The following is a 20,742-nucleotide window of genomic DNA, read 5'->3' as shown; positions in this document are numbered from 1 at the left end:
GAAGGTCCAAAAAGCACATAAAGGCATCGTAAAAGTAATCCACAAGACTCCAGTGGTTAAATCCATGTCTTCAGGAGTGATATGACAGATATGGGTGAGATACATATCAATATTTACATGTTTTTTTTTTTTTTACATATCCACTTTCACGTTCTCTGTTTTGCTTTTGGCGATTCAAAAGCTTTGTGCATATCGCCACCTACTGGGCACGGTGGATAATTTATAGTATTATAGCTGAGATATTCTTCTTACAATCTTTGTATTCAGCAGAAGAAAGTCATACTACTCTTGGATGGCATGAGGGTGAGTAAATGATGAGAGAATTTTCATTTTTGGGTGAACTATCCCTTTAACTCAAATGTATTTATTTATTTATTTTTAAAATGTATGCCGTTTTAACACGCCATCCATTTGCTACATCCAGTTGTTTGATCCCAACCCTACAGGTCTCTCTTCAAATTATAATATTTGGCTCTGTACCTCGCAGTATGCTTGCACTGTCAACTTGAGCACATCCTAAATTCTAGCACTGTAGCTAGGTCACCACTCATAAGAAAGAAAAAGAAAACAGAATAATGCACAGAGAAGCACTTGCATCTGGCTTTGTTGCGGATTCATTGCAAAAGAGATGAAGACTATGCTGCAAGTCAAAGTCTGCACACACTTGACTGAATTTGTTTGTCATGATTTAAACTGACTTTTGATCCAAAGGCTTTTGCTTAAATGTTTGTAATTTGTAGAGTAATATAAATTGTTCCTACATATTAATTTATTTACAAAACTAACATTTCATTATATAATACAGGCAAAGGGTTGCTTTTTTGAAGAAGCTTAAATAATTCATTTGTTCAAAATGAAATAGGCCTATTACTACATTACTCAAACATCTATTTCTACTTCTGAAGTTTTGATGACTTTACTGTTTGTCTAAAGGCCTGAGTACATGTTGGTTGTTCATATTGCTGATCACTCCGTGCACAGTATGCATGATGCACATTTTGTCATCAGCATGGCCCGGCCTAGATTTTCTCGACGTGCAGAGAGTCTTCGTCTGTGTGCGTCGTTGGCGCCTTTGCAATTTCTGTTTCTTTGCCCACTCGAACCTTTTTTCTTTTTGTTTTTCGGTTTCAAAAGTGTATTTTCTTTGCAATTCTTCCCATAAGGCCTCCTAAGTCTTCTCTTTACTGTTTTACATGAAACTGGTGTTTAGCGGGTAGAATTCAATGAAGCTGTCAGCTGAGGACTTGTGAGGCGTCTATTTCTCAAACTAGAGACTCTGATGTACTTATCCTCTTGTTTAGTTGCACATCTGGTCTTCCACATCTCTTTCTGTCCTTGTTAGAGACAGATGTACTTTGTCTTTGAAGACTGTAGTGTACATCTTTCTATGAAATATTCATTTTTTGGCAATTTCATGCATTTTATAGCCTTCATTCCTCAAAACAATGATTGACTAAAGGGTTTCTAGAGAAATCGGTTTCTTTTTTGCCATTTTTGACCTAATATTGACCTTAATACATGCCAGAATATTGCATACTATGGCAACGCAACACAAAGACAATGTTCAGCTTCATTTAATGAACCAAATTAGCTTTCAACTGTGTTTGATATAATGGCAAGTGATTTTCTAGTACCAGATTATCAATTTATCATGATTACTCAAGGATAAGGTGTTGAAGTGATGGCTGCTGTCTAGATTTGATCAAAAATGACTTTTTTCAAATATTGATGGTGCTGTTTTTTAATATCAGTAATGTCCTGACTATTTTTTGTGATCAGTTGAATGACACTTAAATAAAAGTACCACTTTCCTTCCAAAATAGCAAAATCTGAACATTATTCCAAACTTTTGGCCATGTGTGTGTGTGTGTACACTTATTCGGTCAAGGGATGGCTCCCTATTGGTCAACCACATTATGTCTGCTGATGATCTGGTGATTGCCACTAAGAGATGGGGCCTTACCATCAGCCCAGCCAAAACTAAGCACCTGCCTGTGTATTATGTACCATCGGACACTCCACCCCCACAACTCCCAGTTTATAATGGGACAGTTGTGGAGAGAGTGGAGTGTTTCCCATACCTGGGCAGTGTGCTTATGACAGCAGAGGTCTCTCTCTGAATCAGTCGAGCAGTATTATCCTTTCATCGGTTGCGTAACGCTGTGTGGAAGCTACCCAGTTTGTCGCTCCGCACGAAGCTTCAGGTATTCTCGGCCACGGTCATTCCCTCCCTTCTCTACTCTTGCGAAACGCAGACCCCCCTAATGGAATATCTTCGCCGGTTAGAAACATTTAGGCTGGCCTTCCTAAAATCCATCCTGAGCTCACGAATCTTTGAAAGATGTGGACATAGTCCCATCGGTGAGCTCCTCTGGCAGGCAAGGTTGCATTGGCTGGGTCACGTAGCCCGCATGCCCTGCCACCGAATGCCTAAACAGCTTTTTGTAAGCGAGTGCGGCATGGGCTGGAGAAGAGATGGAGTGATGTGGTACAGGAGGACGTGGAGCTGAGTGACTTGCTGATGACTGGTACCAGCGGTGTCAAGATCGGGCTCCTTGGAGGAGCCTCGTGAAGGATGCTACTGGCCAGTTGGAGGAAGTCACCCTCCAACAACAACGGAGGACAGAGGAGCGATGCTCACAGCAATGAGCAGCTAAAGCAAAGCAAGTTGGCACAGTAGGGGGCACAGTTGGTGCATCATCCAGTCTTCTCAGTCAGTCGACCCATGTCACCTGTTGGATCTGTCCCATGACCTCCTGCCAGCGGGCGTTCGACACTTCACATGGCCTCAACGTGTACATAGCCTGGCACAAGCGTTGTGGTAAGTCGCCACTTAGTGGCGAATGGCGGTTGTTATTGTGTATGCATGTATGTGTGTATGCATGTGTGTATGTGGGACCAGGCTGGAACAATGCACGCTTGTCCCCAATTAGCCTGATAAGGGACCGGGTGTATATAATCACGACCCGGCTCCACCCTGTCACAATATATTATGTTAATTATGGTAGTCTTGACAAAGTCACAAAGTTTGGTTCGCCAATGAAAATCAATGATGTTTAAAAATTAAGAATTACCTCTACCGGGTCAAAAATGACCCGAGCGTAGTAGGAAGCAAAGCAAAAATATATTTGAAAATAAGACAAACAAGAAAGGTACAAGGTGTACTTTATGAGGGAAAGAACTGCAATCCCATGAAGCGTTGAGAATTATGTAATCAAATTAAAAACAATGGAAAAATATAAAACTATTGATTCAAGTTATTTTATTGCAAATATAGACACAATACATTTTAATTAGGGCTGCTGATTTAAAATGTTAATTCAGTGTGATTATGTGAAACAAATAATGTGTTAAAAAATGAAATAAAAATAATATAATTATTCATGTCCCCGGATAGTAATAAGGAATATTACCACCGTCTGAGCTGTTTTCAGCAGGGGGCAGTAAGTGAAACTCTATCTGTATAGGTAACACACAGCTGTGGGAAATGGACTCGCCTCCGATCCAAAATCACTAGTATGAAAATGTTTCTGTCAATCCGATTCAGTTTTAATCAGTGACAACAGTCTAGATCTCATTTTGGCCAGCGGCTCCTCACAGGAGCCCTCCTCAGGTCAGCCCACTTGGCTATTAATGGCCATCTGTCTGCATCTCCGCTCACCGCCACCCCTGTGCTGTAAACCGACTCCCTTAAAAGGTCAAACTGCTGGGCTCATCACGAAAAAGAGTTGGCCATTTTGTCCCTAATGAGCGCATGTGAAGTGCTGTTTGCTGATGCGTGGAGTGTATCTGAGGCTAGTTTCTGTAGCTAATGGGGACAGTGATGTATAGCGCTACCGCTGGGAGCTCTGGGTTGGACAAGACAGGGCAGCGGGAAGGCAGAATAATGTTTGGCACAAGTCACTGACTGCCAGTGGAAATCTGCTGTTCTCAAAGGCAAACCGTACCCTCAGGATCATCTGGTACAGTGCGGTAGGTAATGTGTGAATAATGTACAGAGGATGTGAATTATGTTGTACACAAAAAGAGAAGAAAAAAATACCTTTGGGACGTAAGTAGAAGTCTTACAAAAAGGACCTTCATTATCGGGCAGCATTTTTCTGCATATAAAGATGACATTGATATTGTGTCCTTTTGATTAGGCTGCTATTAAAACAGATGCAATGTGGAATTAGTTAAGTAACTATATTCAAAGTTTAATTTGACTGATATGTTTTTTTTAATGTCTGTCAAGGTTTAAATATTGATGAGTTCTAACAGTTTTTCATTTTAGGAAATAACATTGAATAATTCTAGCTTGCTGTATTAGGCCAGATACATACTTTATGCAAGTACATAAATGCAGCAGACCCGAGTGCTTGCCCTTAACATACTTAAATGCATCATTGCAATACTGTCAGCCAGGACTTGTAGAATCACGTGACACGACTCTCAATTTTTGCATAAAAAAAAAATAAAAATATATATTTTTGCTCGTTGTACGTATAATTTCCTGGTAAAATGAACACTAGATGCGCTAATACAACAACAATTGCTTTTATTCACTTCCACACATATTAAGGGTAAAACGGCTGATTATCAGTTCATAAACACATACTTTTCACCCCATCCCTCGCACAATATTATAACATCTACACACTTTTACTATAGTGCATGACTTGTAAGTTTATTCAGTTTAACGTTCGCATTAAAAACTAACTATATTGGGGTCCTGGTAGCTCAGCGAGTGTTGACGCTGACTACCACCCCTGGAGTCTTGAGTTCGAATCCAGGGCATGCTGAGTGAATCCAGCCAGGTTTGCTAAGCATCCAAATTGGCCCGGTTGCTTGGGAGGGTAGAGTAACATGAGGTCTTTATGGTCGCTGTAATGTGGTTCTCGCTTTCGGTGCTGCGTTTGGTGAGTTGTTGTTGATGCCACGTAGAATAGCCTCCACAAGTGCTATGTCTCTGCGGTAATGCACTCAACAAGCCATGTGATAAGATGCACGGATCGATGCTTTCAGATGGGGAGGCAACTGAGATTCGTCCTCCACCATCCGGATTGAGTCGAGTCACTATGCCACCACGAGGACTTGGAGTGCTTTGGGCATTGGCCATTCCAAATTGAGGAGTAAAACGGGAGATATAAAAAAAAAGTATACCAACTACATTTACAAACTTGCTCGAATACGATAAAATTGTGCGGTTGTTCAACGGATGAAAAGGACCAGGGGTACGAGAGAGCATGCAAGTCGACACATAAGCCTAAAGTGTCATAGAGGCACCACAAAATGATGTGGGTGTGTTTTTCATCTCACATTTGCTTTTATGAATCTATCGGTTAGGCTTAGGTGTAAGGTTTATGGTAAGGAGGTCAGTTTTGTTGATTTAAATCTTGATAGAGTATTAATCCTAATAACCAATAGTTTTATAACTATTAATAACTAATAAGTATTCAATTTGCCTGTAGCGCCACACAGCAGACATTTTACCTTGGAACTGCTGCTACATGTGTAATGAACTGCCAAGTATAATTTTGCAAAATGTCTAGTTACTCTGCCGATAACAAACCTCATTAGGGGGCGATGAAGTTATCTTCAAAACTGTGTACCATTTAACTGAATGTGGTATTCATTGGACTGCTGTACATATATTGAATTTAATTTACTTGCTCAGCAATATTCTCTTTAAACCGTTGCGCCGCCACGACAGTAGAAGCAGACGGTGCACACTAATGTCTGCTATAGCGCCCCTTGTGGCAACGTTGAGAATGCATTGCATTCTGACATTTTAAAGTGCAACAATGCACGATGCGTTCATGTAACTTGTGTAGTGTGTATTTCAGGCTAGAGATTTTCAAAAGTACATATTTTATCACATCTTTCTTAGGGGCGTTCACTTCTGATGCTTTGTGGAGTTAAAAAAACAGCTTGATGTAGCGCAACAAAATCGAACAAACACATTTTGAGTTGAATTTTTAAAAGTTGCGCAACTTTTTAAAACATCACATCATCTTAAAAACACTCGACACAACTTCAAATCTTTTGTTTTTAACTTACAGCAAAAGTAACTAACTATATTGTGATATTTATACCATGCTCAACATATACACTAATACATTTTAAGAATAATAAAGCATGTTGAAATTAACATTAAACAAAATGATGAATGCTATAAAAAAATCGTTCATCTTAGTTCATGTTAACTAATATAGATAATTATTATTAACAAATACAATTTTACCGATGTTACCAATTTTATGTGTAATAATGGTATTTTATTTATTTACAATGCACTACAAATTACCAAACCCTTTTTCTTATAACTTTGTTTTCATGCTTATTATTCGATAATTATAAGTCTGTTACATTCCCATGAGTCTCTCAATGTTTGTTTTTGCTCATAATATAATACATTGCACACTTTTTACCTGCTGTTTAGCTACACAACCCCTTGCATCCTCTTTATCCTGTAACATGTTTTCCAGTAATATGCCTCTTTGCGAATGTGTTTGTGTGCATACTGCACGCTTCAGAACATGGTGTACAGATAGTATTTCATCACGCCAGCGGTAATGTAACAGACGTTATTATGAATACATTTCACCTACGTCCTCCAGACATTCTGTCTTTTGTTGAGCAAATGACATTTCGGAGTGTGTGAAATGAGGCTAATGTGCCGTATTCACTGGAGCATTAAACATTTCAGCATTGGTTGAAGGAAAATACATTCTCTAAGTCTTGAGCTAGGGAATTGGAAACTGTAGTGCGCTGTTCAGAGTATATATTTAAATAATACTTTAAGTGTAATACCTGGAAACATATCAACTCGTGAGAACCTTTAAAGCGTTAGACATGTTAGAAAAGTCCCTTGCTGCTCTACGGAGTAATGACTAAGTTCAAGTTATGTGTCGAGGTTTTATTTTGTGTATTAAGTGTATAAAGCTGTTCATTTTACACTTTTGTAGGTGAAAAATTTGAACTCTTTAGTACTTGTATTTACAGGGATGGTTCACCCAAAATTTTGATTGTCATAATTTACTCAACTTCATATTGTTCCAAAACCATCTGACATTATTTGTGGAACAAAAAAGGAAATTTATAAGCTATATGTGATGCAATGCTATAAAAAAAGATGCAATGAAAGTGAATGGTGACTGAGACCAACACATCTCCTTTTGTGTGCCATTGAAAGAAAGGAAATCATTAGGGTTTGGAACAACATGGCACTGAGGAAATTGTGACTTTTTCATTTTTGTTTCTTGTGAACTATATCTTCAATATTACTGTATACAATTGCTTTAAAGATGGCAAACACTGATACTTTCTAAATCCTCACCAAAATGATTAAAGCACTGGATAATGCATTTATTGTATGGTAAGTGCTTTTGGAAGTTTAACTTTGTTATCAGGCAGTGCTTCATTTTTTTGTAATTCTCAGTCTTTGTTGCTGAACATATCTTTAATCAACTACGTGATGATGATAATGATGATGATGATGATGATGATGATGATGTCAAATGCTCTGGTTCTCATTATCCTGTGTTTATAAAACCCTCTTGCTGTGACCTTAATTATGCATCAGGTAGAAAGAGTAGACATGTAAAATTGCTGGTAATTAATGCAGTTTTAATCACTATGCTGCCGTGATTCCATTGTTCAAGTCACCACTCATCTTTTGTGTGTTTGTAAATGCCGGAAAGTGAAGGTTCGTTCCAAAATCTAGTGAGCTGCCATGTCTGTCTACTACCCTACATAGGCAGCTACTTTCTAAGGCGGCATCCTATCTGAAATTGAACCACATAGGTGGTTCAACACACTACATAAGCGACAACTCCATATTTGCTTATTTTTATACTCATTTTTTTGCTCATTTAGCCTATCCAGTCTCAAACATGAACAAGAGGTTCAATTTGTAATATCACAAGTATTCTTTACACAGCGTTCAAATGGATCACATTAAGAGCTTGTTTAATATTTTACAGTTGCATGTGTAAATGTGCCGAAACAGTCGGTATGTCATGCCAAGCTGGTTGGTGAAAAGTGATACGCAGAGTTGGAATATTTTCAAGTGTGAGTTTAGGGTGATTTGCATGATGTCACATTCATTATTTCATGCTCATAAAACTTGTTTTTCTCTTTTATTTATTTTTTCACCCAGCTGCTCTTATTTGCATTTCACTGGGTTGTTCAATGTGAGGTTTGTTAGTATGCAGCCCGGCCAGCATATTTAAAGCCTATTTTGTAGTGACAAAATATGTTTTTCTTTGGCAGCTTGCTTTGCAGGCTGCTCATGTAGTTACTATCTAAAGGCCAAAGTATACTTCATTTTTTTGCTTGCACAAAACACGTGACAAATATCACATGTGCATGCTGATGTTTGTACTAAATAGTCATAGTGCACATACTGCATACGTGTCCAGTCAAAAGAGTATAAAAGGATGATCATTTTTTAAGATGGAATAGCATGTGGAAAAACTACATATACCCAAGCTTTAAGACTCTCTAAGGATTTCTTTACTCCATTTTTTTGCAAGAGCAATTTCCTCTGTCTTTTTTGTGGAGTGCTTTGACATTTTATTGTCTTGGTGTTCTCTCTTTGTCATTTATATCTCTGGCCTAATTTGGAGAAGATTCGATTGTTATATTAAGTAGCTACTCTTGAAAATGGAAGGCTAAACAAACTTAAACGGATCCACTATAATAATGGTTAGTTTGAGAATTTACAATACTTAAAGCTGTCATTTTCTTTCGTTGCTAAAATACGCTCTCCTATTCCGGCTCAAAGGGAATATTCCATGTTCAATACAAGTCTGTCTTCACTGGTCTCAGAACAGTTTGAAATACACCCTAGTTTTCATGCCTGTCTTAACTTGCATTTATCTTGGAATATTCCTTTAATGTGTAGATACAACTTTAAGCTATTCTTGGTTTCACTTCCTGAAGAGTGTTTTTTTTTTTTTCTTCTTTCTAATCATTGCTCTGTTTGTTTGAGCTGCCCAACGTAGCAACATTGGCTCATCCTTTGAAGTGGGACTACTTTTTCGCAAATAGTTTTTGGGTTTTGTGCAGTCATATTACAGCCTTAAGGGCAAAGTATATTTTGCCCGTCCGCGTTGCTGATCGCTCCGCGCACAGTATGTGCGATGCAAATTTGTCATCAGCACAGCCACATGGCCTGACTGTGTGTCACCAAGAGATTCTTGACCAGCCAACTCGGTCCTCCTCTGTGCGCATCGTCTGCACATACACTGCCCATTGACTGAACTAAAAGCAGTTGTAGTGTGCATGCGTAGAACATGTGTCCTTTTCATCTGTGGTCAGAAAACTATACTCCGAAAGGTAACTCGTTTGGCGGGGCATGATCCGATCTGGAACATGCAAATACAAAGTATACCTGGGCCTTTAATGTAAATGGCTACAGTGTCCAATTGGTGCATGATGATGGGTAATGTAGTTTTATGTGTCTTACCCTTCTCTATGAGCCTCTCCAGCTCCTGAATAACGCCTAACAGTATTTTGATGGGTAATGTAGTTTAAAGTGTCTTACCCTCCTCTATGAGCCTCTCCTTTCTCCAGCTCCTGAATAACGCCTAACAGTACTTTGATGGTTTCCTGGCTGGAGCTGATCATGTTCTCCATGGCCTGGAGCTGTGCTTTAACATCCCCGTCCTGATTGATAGATACAATCTGCTTGCAAGCCTCATTATCCACCTGTAGAGTTCCCGTCACGCCCCGGCACAGAGGTGCTGGCATGGGAACGGCTGCCGTCGCCACGGAGGCCACCGTTGCCTCGTCCATGGTACGCATCGGGCGAGCGGATAATGTGCCTGAATGGCACTGAACCTGTGTCGTGCAACTAGCCCGCGGTAACGTCTGTGACTGCAGGCCGTTGAGCTGCAGTGCCTTCTTGCGCTTGCTGCGCTCAGACGGACTCTCCAAGCACTCCACCTGTGTAAGAGAGTTCCATGCGATAGGTCCCATAACTTTTGACGATGAATCCTGGAGTATACTCCCACCACTTTCTCTAGAGTTCATCAATTGTTCCTTGCCCGTGCGATTGGGTATTTCCAAGTCTCTCTGGGAGCCTTTGTTGTTTTTACTTCTAATGCTACAGATCTGGTAATCCGAGTTGTTCGCTCCTGTTGTCGTCCCATCTGTTGGGCAGGTTAAAACTAGAGCATCAGAGCATGGCCCATCAGTAACTTGCGGATGTTGTTCTATAGTCGCAATGCACTTGCTGGTGTGCATCAAAGCTCTTGTTTTCCTTACATTATGAGCGAGGGTGCCATCCCTGCCCACTTCTGTAGCTTTCACCCTCTTCACATCGATTACAAACCCATCATCTTGGTCTTTGCAACTGTCAACTGCAGCGGAGTGCTTAACTGTGTGCCCTTTCTTGCGCTCAAATGGAAAAGTCTGGTAACGCTTCCTAAGATCTGGCGACGTTTGCACTCCAGTGCTTTTGGTGACGTTTGGTATTGAACGGCGAGCCGGAACGGTCATGTATTTGCGGTACGCTACCTTGTATGTAGCTGGCTTTCCTATTCGAGCCTGTTCGCTCTGTGCTTCGCAGATGTCCTTGAAGCGCACCTGAAGGGCTTTGTTGCGCTTGCGCACCTGCCGACTGTCGTCCGACGACCCTTTGACCTCCAGGGCCATGGAGGTCGCCGTTGCCTCCGAGTCGGACTCAGAGTTGGTGAGGATGCATTTACCACCTTCCTTGCTCACCATTGTTCCTGCAAACACAAACCGTAGAGCAATTAGCGCAAGAAAAGTATAGCTAAATTATAATTTTGGGTATTTTTAGGATACTTAAATTTAGGATATTTTGAAGTTTTATTTTTTATATTTCAAAGATAGGAAATTCAACCTGCCAAAGGAGCTGCTGACACAATTCTACTCAGCTGTCATTGAGTCAACAATTAAACTTACTTCAGGACTACCCCATAGTGCAATAATGTAAATGCATACGTCATGTACATATGCAAATTCGTATATTTAATATGATAACTGTACATACCCCAACCTTGCACATACATTAACACTTGCACATGTGCATACACCATTCTATGTTATAGGTCCTATTATTTGTATGCCTATTTATACTCTTACCTTGTTTTATACTGTGTGTTTCACTGTAATGTTCTGTGCATACATGTTACTCATATCACCAATAAAAATATTTGTGTACGTGAGAACACTTTGCAATAAAGCTCATTCTGATTCTGAGATAATGGAACAAATCAAGACAAATCTTTAACAGGATTCAATACCTTAACACAAAAATGTCATGAGAGACAACTGGCCATCAAAAACGTATTAAGCGACACACAACTCATAAGCTAAACAAAAGCTACATGTATGTATTTTCTCAGGCACTTATTGAGTCTAAAATGTTGCACAACTTATTTCAAGAGTTCACCCAAATGGCAATAGTCATATCATACTGTTCATGTGTTGTACTTACTATAGTTTACTTCCATGTTGTTACTTCATCCCATAGCAATATCATATGTAGTTCATGTAAATCAATGAAACAACAGCGCCACTTTGATCAAGAAATACCATGCATAATATGTGTGTACATGCATGTGGAATACTGAAAATTCACCATTGTTGGTTATTCATTGTTGCACTGATTATCAGTGTGGTGTAGTATATATTTGTTTGAATATTATATTAATTTCAGTTCTAATAAACAAAAACAAAAAATAGATAACCTTACACACACACATACAAACGTTTGGAATAATGTACAGATTTTGCTCTTATGGAAAAAAGTTGATACTTGTATTTACCAAAGTGGCATTTAACTGGTCACAATGTATAGTCAGGACATTAATAACATTGAAAAATTACTATCACAATTTGAAAGAAAAAAAAACGTCTGAACTTCTAAAACTACTTCAAAGAGTTCTCATCAAAAAAATCCTCCATGTGCAGCAATGACAGCTTTGCAGATACTTGTCATTCTAGCTGTCAGTTTTTCCAGATACTCAGGTGACCTTTCACCCCACACTTCCTGTAGCACTTGCCATAGATGTGTCTGTCTTGTTGGGCACTTCTCACGCACCTTACAGTCTAGCTGATCCCACAAAATCTCAATGGGGTTAAGATCCATAACACTCTTTTCCAATTATCTGTTGTCCAATGTCTGTTTCTTTGCCCACTCTAATCTTTTCTTTTTGTTTTTCTGTTTCAAAAGTGTCTTTCTTTGCAATTCTTCCCATGAGGCCTCCTGAGGCTTCTCTTTACTGTTGTACATGAAACTGGTGTTTGAGCGGGTAGAATTCAATGAAGCTGTCAGCTGAGGACATGTGAGGTGTCTATTTCTCAAACTAGAGACTCTGATGTACTTATCCTCTTGTTTAGTTGCACATCTGGTCTTCCACATCTCTTTCTGTCCTTGTTAGAGACAGTTGTCCTTTGTTTTTGAAGACTGTAGTTACACCTTTATATGAAATCTTCAGTTATTTAGTAATTTCAAGCATTGTATAGCCTTCATTCCTCAAAACAATGATTGACTGATGAGTTTCTAGAGAAAGCTGTTTCTTTTTTGCCTTTTTTTTTTTTAATCTAATATTGACCTTAAGACATGCCAGTCTATTGCATACTGTGGCAACTCAAAAACAAACACAAAGACAATGTTCAGCTTCATTTAATGAACCAAATATCTTTCAACTGTCTTTGATATAATGGCAAGTGATTTTCTAGTACCAAATTAGCAATGTATCATGATTACTCAAGAATAAGGTGTTGGAGTGATGCTGCTGTCTAGATTTGATCAAAAATGACTTTTTTCAAATAGTGCTGCTGTTTTTTACATCAGTAATGTCCTGACTATACTCTGTGATCAGTTGAATGACACTTTGGTGAATTAAAGTACCAGTTTCCTTCCAAAACAGTAAAATCTGAACATTATTCAAATTTTTTGGCCGTGTGTGTGTATGTATATGTATGTGTATATCTATATCCATTTCTTTTTTTTTAAACACTATATATAAGAGATAGATTGAGGAATAGTAACAAGCATTGGACACAAATCCAAAAATCAGATGGGGGTGTAATGAGGTCTCAGGTCACTAAAGACACGAGATTGAAGGAGTAAAATAATGACTTGAGAAAAGGTGAACCATTTCCTGTTCATTTTAATCAGATTATCCATTTCAAAACATCTGAAGTATTCTACCAACAGATTAATCCCCATTGCAGATGATTATATGTGAGCCCACTTTTCAATGTAAAAGAAAAAGGGGTGGGGAAAAGTGTTTTGTTGCAACCAGGGGGCTTTTAAAAATGCTCTCCTTTCATTTATTGTAGTCATTAAAAGAAATAAATTGGACCGTTCTTTACACAAAGCTGTCTAAGAGCTTCAGAAGACTTGGAATGTAGAGCACAAGCCAGACGTTGAATGATTTTATTGTGCTTTCAAAGTGATGTACTACATCATATGGGTTTGGAACATGCAGGTAAATAATGACGATCTTAAACAAATGTTTAAGTAATCAGTCATGTAGCAACAAAAGGGCTGAGCTGCAACATCATTCACTGTTCTAGTGAAGCTCACAGAATTAGTGTCCTCTACATCTTTAACCAGCTCAACTTGTTTGTGGTTTAAATTTATTGACAGTATATCATGTGTTGTCTTAGCTCATGACTCATTTATCTTTGACATTTAATTGCATTGCTTAAACTCATGTGTTCCTGGGAAGATCACACATGGGCAGAATGATAGATGTGAAATCATGTCATCTGTCTGTCTTCTTGAAATTCGCCATTTCTCAGCTGGCTAATAGAAAGAGAAAGACCACTTTCCCCTGTGATTCAGCATCATCACCCTGACAAACACATCCCCTCCGAGGCCCGTTTGTCAAATAGCCTTTTGTAGCATCAGTAACGGTGTATTCTTTCTGGAAATATATGAGCATATTGATGCTGTTCTTTTAGAGGAGATCAAGTTTTGTAGGATGTAGGAATTAAAGCGGGTTCTTCAAATCGGTTTTGTTTTCTGCATAGTCTTGGATTTAGATGTCGTCCACAAAATTGAATAATTCTCAAATAATAGTTAATGGGACATTGAGATATAGTATGAGTAATATTTGCTAAAGAAAGCACCACAGATAAAATGTTGAGCACATAGGTAGACAACAGAGACCAACAATGCAAACAGCAGATGTCATTTGTCTCAGAATCACATAATATCTAATCTAATACAGTCTAGAATTCATCTCTGGGTTTCAGTGTGCTTCGATTACTTTGCTGCACTTCTCTCCTAATGTCATGTTGAATGACTCTTGTGCCGTCTGCTCTATTGATTATGTCTATCACTCTAAATCATTTGATAATGGCCTGAGGAAGGCAAGATAAACCAGTGGTGACAGACCCTCTGTGACTACATGTCTTCAAGACCCATTGCGGATCAATGTGGACTGAAGACAGCATTACATATCTTGAATTAACACCCTAATATGTTTTAAGCAAGGTTGTTAAGTATGTAGCATTCTCATTTGTGTTTGTGTACTTGTGTAAAGTATGTTTCAAGTCTTATTTTGAGCAATAGTAACAGTGATACTGCCTTAGCAAACACCGCAAATCAAATCATCTGCTTCCACCTTTGTTTTTAGTTGTGACAGCATTTCAAGGTCTTTAATGATGGGAAGGTAAAGGTAAAAGGCAATGATTCTCAAGAGTGCACATTGACAAAGAACAGGAAGCCCCTTGATGCAACATTCTAAAAGAAACCCTCTTGGCTGTTGCTATGATACCACAATATAAAATGTGAAGTGACTGTGAGAAAAATAATTTGATGAATTAATTCATAATTTAGAGTTTCATGTAAATATACACACGCACCCTTTTGGGGATGTGAGCTGTCAGCAATACCCTTTCTGATTAATTGAGATGGAAATGCATTTGAAATGGGCTTTCCCTGTCAAACCACGTTACACTAGCAATGAATCATATCCTTGGGATTGGTTTCTGGGATTCAAAAGAGGGGAAATGGTTTCGATGTTTAGCCAGCGGCAGATTTTATGTATTTGACACTTGAAGTGAATGGGGCCAGATCATATACATTAAAATACATACAGTTGAAAAAGTATAGCCACAAGATATAAACATTTTATGTGTTAATCGCACAAGACTTAGTTTTAATACAGGAAGCATTAGTCATATTTCATATCCATCCCCCTACTTTTACAAGTTTTAATAAAATAGGAAATCCCTTCTCTCATATATTTATTTGTTTTCTAACAGGAGTCTGGTGTTATCGTAGAACAGACCGTGCTAAACAGAGTGGGAACAAATGAACTGTGGCTCTTCTCGAGAGCATGTGAAGGCAGAGACCTCGCCCTAATCCGGCTTTAAATTCTGTATCGCTTTTTTTATTTGGTTTGTTTTTATTTTCTTTTTCTGGTGGGTTTGTCACCTTGGGATTATTCTCACAGGATATAAGTAATTTATTTATTTTTATTTCAGAATGTTGCGTAACTTCAAAGACAACACAACAACATTTAAGGAAGGAAACTATTGTTTACTATTTGTCATGTGAAATGAGGCTTGATTGAAACCGATTTGCATTTGTCTTTTCTAGGGAGAAGGAAGTGAGAATAAAAGACCCAAATTTGTTTTAGGGCTGCCAAAGTAAATGTGAACTTTTTTTGTTCAATGCGTGTACTTTAGCGCAGTTGACCCATTTAGCGAATTTAACACGGAATCAAATTGTCCATTTGTTTTGAGTGATTTCTTCCTATCTGCAATACATGCCTCTTTGTTGTTTCCTGCTGCATTGAAGCCTGTATCTCTAATGCCATAAGATGACACAATATCTAACAATATCTAAATTGTTGCTATTAGAGGATTGTGCTTGTAATAATTGTGTCTCCCTGATGCTGAAGCGTTTAAATGATGTGTTGCTGTCATTTCATGTTTAGTTAGGGTCCACATCCTTGTTCCATTAAATGTGTCTCTATCCTGTCTGTAAAACGTTCCACTCAGGTGGAGAGACTCTTTGAAACACCGGCTTGACTACGCTGACAGATTAGATCTGGCCTTATAGTGTGTCCTAACTGACACACATCAACCGCCATAAGACTGTGCTGAAGCTCTGCACATGATGCACTGTGTATTTTAACAACTTAACATAATTTTCATATATTCAAATTAAGTCATAATCAGCATTATGTAATGTGGTAGTATTTTCATACTTCACTGTACAGTAGTTAATGTATATTCAAATATTAATAGGCAGATAATACAGAATCATTAATCCATAACATTTCTGACTACTTGAATGTACATTAACAAATTATATTTTAAATATCAGAGTTTTATATAATGGTACGTTTTTAATGCTGTTTAAGCTACTTTATAGTAATAGATAATCAGATAGATAGATAGATAGATAGATCTGGATCTGTGGATGGATCGATGGACAGATAGATAGACGGATAGATGGATGGATGGATATATGGATCTGGATCTGTGGATGGATAGACGGAAGGACGGATAGATAGATAGATTGATTGATCTGGATCTGTGGATGGATAGATGGACAGATAGATAGATGGACAGATAGATAGATGGATAGATGGATGGATATATATATATATATATATGGATCTGGATCTGTGGATGGATAGACGGACAGATTGATAGATGGACAGATAGATAGATGGATAGATCTGGATCTGTGGATGGATAGATGGACAAACAGATGGACTGATAGACAGATAGATGGTCAAACAGATAGATGGACAGATAGAGAGACGGATAGATGGATGGATAGATATATGGATCTGCATCTGTGGATGGATAAATGGACAGACATATGGATGGATGGGACCGATAGATAGATGGACAAACAGACAGACAGACTGGCAGTGAGATAGATGGACAAACAGATAGATGGATGGATGGATGGATAGATCTGGATCTGTGGATGGATAGATGGACAGACAGATAAATGGATGGACGGACGGACAGACGGACCGATAGATAGATGGATAGGATCTGGATCTGTGGATGGACTGACTGACAGACGGACGGACGGATAGATGGACGGATAGATGGATGGATGGATGGATGGATGGATGGTCAGACAGACAGATATATATAGACATACAGATGACAGACAGACACATAGATATACAAGCAGATGGATGGATGGACTGACAGACAGAAGGAAAGATGGATGGACAGATGAATAGAGATATGGACAGTTAGACAGACAAACAAACACGCAGTCGGATGGACAGATGAATGGATGGATAGATAGATGGGCGGACATATAGATAGACAACTTTCAGTAATAAGTCACTAAAACATTTTATATTGATTAACATATCAGTAGATCATGTGCATTTAAACTTGGCTTACAAAAATGTATTTACCATAGTTTGATGACATTTAATCAATGCGTTATTATATAATCATTATTTTATGTGATCATGTGTCACTGTTTGTAATGAAAATCATAGTGTTATGTAGCAAATCCTTTGTGAATGCTCTTTGTAATGTTGAAAATATGCAGTCGTTAAAGCATTTGTCAAATGAGTGTGTGAGTGCGCTGCCCTGTTAACCCCAAACAGATATATTCTCTGGTTTTGCTGACGGCTTTTTCTCTTAATATTCAGCTCTGTTAGACCTGCTATATTTTGAGGAATTCACTGCTGTGCAGGGAACTGTATCTGACTCTATGCTGAGTAGTAAAACATCTCACCCAGGAGCATTACACAAACACACTCTTACAAACACTTGGCATGCAGGGGAACTTCTCATACAGGAGGTGAAGAGCTTGAACTTTATAGCAATATGTTCTTCAAAAGTTTTTCTAAGACTACAATGCTCATGAGATGCTGTCTGGGAAGGTCAGGTCAGTTTTGAATCATATTGAACTGTTCTGCAGTGTATTAACTAGCCACAATCTCCCTGTCTGTTTTAATGGCATTGATTGGCTCTCAGTGGGGCTTGAGAAAGCAGGGTGCAGCATTTCATTTATCCATATAGCTCTCGTTTCCCAGAAAGACATAAAGAAAGAGAAACCGGGCGGAGAGAATTGAGAGGAAGATGGTTGTAACGGAGACAAGATTTATTGTCAGTATCCTCTGTGAAGGGAAGAGCTGTATAATGAAAGGCATAGAGAGCGTGTTGCTTGACTCGCCCTGAAAAAGACTTGAGTTTGACGCATTTTGGAACGCAGTTACAGGTTTTGTTGATGCATTTGAGTTCATTTACATTCGTAGAGTATGTTTTTGCCTTAAGAATGCTTTGACCTCACCCACAGACCGTTTGATGCATGTAGCGCACAAAAGGGACAAGAGTTTTCTCAAAATGGCAATCTCCAATCTGATTGGTATTTTTAAGGAACAACTAGGGGTCACTGGGGTTTTGTTTGTTTCAAAATGTTCCACCCTTAACAGCATGTAAAGGAACAAACTCTGTCATTGTATTTGTTGGTCAAACGATCTCTTCCGGTCTTAGTGGGTGATTCTTGGCCAAAAATATGGACCAGACTGCCTTCTGATACTCAAAAATCATATTACGTGAAACTAGGGGTTCACTGCGGCAATCTAAAGACTTGCTGGCTTTGGAAATTGAAACGTGACACCGTTGCCTGCCTCTCTGAAACAGAAAGCAGCAGAATTTCTCTCAACTACACCTAAAGCGTCTTTTATTCTACTGTCTGCAGACATACATAGACAGAGTTGTGTAGCCAGTGAAAGACTTAATAGTATGTTAGATTTCTTCAGTATTCCAGGCATGTTGTCCTGTCTCTTTCTGTGTCTCTCTCTATATGTGTACATTGCAAGTACAGTCTCATAATAAACCCATTACCACATGAAAGACAACATCTGTCTACCTTACAGCCAGCAGAGCTCTAGTGTCTGTGTGCAAGACAGGTAAAGAGAGAGACTTCTGCATGGAGGTCTGGAAGCAGTCTTGGATGGTGTGAACAAGGTGTGCATTTATAACTCACTGACATCTCGGTTCATCATGTTTCTGATCACTCGTGTTTCTCAGCAGGATTCTTGTGTAAGTTGTGGTTGTTCTTTGCACTGTTGTGTGGCTCAAGAATCTGATTAAATATGAATAAAAAATAAAATAAATAAATGCTTACATTTATGTCGGTTTGCTGGTCTCAGATGGTATCCCATGTAGGTCATGCTTGTCCGCTGGCTTGTTTTTTTGGTCAGTTAAAAAGTTTTGGACACTTTTTAACTGGTCAGGCAGGGAGAACAGCTTGCCTACCAGATAAGATCAGCAAACCATCTTTTTGTATTATTTATTTCTTTTCAGCAGGGTTATTAGCTCTGTAAAAATACTTCTGTATATGTTGCATGAAGTCTTAGTTGCTTTGCACTCTATATACTTGGTCTGTGAGTGAAACAATATGCTTGTATTTTGTATAATTGTCGAATGCATTTAAAAAAATTAAGTATTATTAGTCATTCAAGCGACCCATTAAGCAGACAGTATATGCCTGATTTATTTTCTCACTGCATGGTAGGCCACATGTATTAAGTATAAAGTGCATCTGCCTCAATCTCAACATGTTCACATACATTGATGCTTCAATAATTAGCTAAATACTTTCTCTCATGACAAATCTCTGGTTTAGCATTTAAATGTGGGTATGCAATATTGAAAATATATTGGTCTTGGTGGACAAGATATGCTAGACTGCTGCTGAAGAGCAAATAAGGAGACTTACTACTGATAGAACATACACAGACATACTAAGTATGTACTGCTGGTTGACCCCCAGCCGATCTACCACCAAGTCTTGTGTACTGCTGCTGCTCCGAAGAGCCATGTGTACAGAGTGTATGCTAGCCATGTGCTCCTTGGACTGCCTTGCCGAATGACATATCCTAAAGAACTAATTCTCTATGTGTCTGGGCCTGCTTGGCCAGTTGGCTTATCGGCTGGTGTCCTGATTCATAATGTATACCTGGACATGGAAAGCCCAGACGTTTATTTAACTTGTGACTTAGACCAGCTATTTGTGGATTTATTTAAAAGAATCACCTAAGATAGAGATGTGTGTCAGTGCCTGATTTGTCTACGGCTTTCCTTGATAGAAACACACTTCTATGAGTAATTTCCAAAAACAGTCCTTACTGATCTGGCCCATCAACCACCTGAGCAAATTTTCAGAGAAATCTCTCTGCAAATGTAAATGTTGTATACAAGTTGTTTGGTTACCCGATTAAATTTCAAAGGACCTATGAGTTTACACCGTGAGCCGATTAGCTTGACATATCACGTGTATTAGTAATAGTGGTATTAGTGTTAGTAGTACTTGCAGAATGATGCAGACACACCAGTTCAGAACTATAAATGCAAACCATCATGTAGAATCTATTGCATAGAGTTTGATGGTGAAGTATAAACCAGCCTTAATGTTTATTTGTAATTAGATTAAACCATATATAATACTATTTTATCAATCATTTTCAAATAATATTTAATATTATGCACTATTTGTAAGTCAATAAGCAAATTTGTGAGGTTGATAGGGTTGTAATTGTCTCTTAGCTGATACATCCCGTATTTTGGACGAAAAAGTCCCTTTGACGAGGAGGAGGGCGTAGCCGGGCCGTGATGGAGCACGGCTGGCGCTGAATCAGCCGATCAGCGGGAGAGCGAGATAAAGGGCAGCCAGAGACGCCGGCTCGGGAGAGAGAGAGCATATTTGTCAGTGTTTGTTTACGTTAATTTTAATTTGAGTTTCTCATTCAAGTTTACGTTGACTGTTCT

At 38.7% G+C, this 20,742-nt stretch overlaps 2 protein-coding genes across 3 annotated transcripts in view; one reads left to right on the top strand and one right to left on the bottom strand.

Annotated features, from left to right (window-relative positions):
* The window catches only part of LOC127626752 (inhibitory synaptic factor 2A-like), a 29,538-nt gene extending 18,825 nt beyond the window's left edge, over positions 1–10,713 (bottom strand). The window contains exon 1 of the mRNA XM_052102765.1: positions 9,530–10,713. Coding sequence (XP_051958725.1) covers positions 9,530–10,713 — 1,184 coding nt within the window. The remainder of the gene's footprint in view (positions 1–9,529) is intronic.
* The window catches only part of LOC127626751 (dedicator of cytokinesis protein 1-like), a 329,863-nt gene that overhangs the window by 176,142 nt on the left and 132,979 nt on the right, over positions 1–20,742 (top strand). The window lies entirely within an intron of this gene.

The sequence above is a fragment of the Xyrauchen texanus genome, chromosome 33 (genome assembly GCF_025860055.1).
Source record: "Xyrauchen texanus isolate HMW12.3.18 chromosome 33, RBS_HiC_50CHRs, whole genome shotgun sequence".
NCBI classification, from domain to species: Eukaryota; Metazoa; Chordata; class Actinopteri; order Cypriniformes; family Catostomidae; genus Xyrauchen; species Xyrauchen texanus.
The sequence above is the reverse complement of the archived record's forward strand: the minus strand, read 5'-3'. Positions and strand labels throughout refer to the sequence as shown.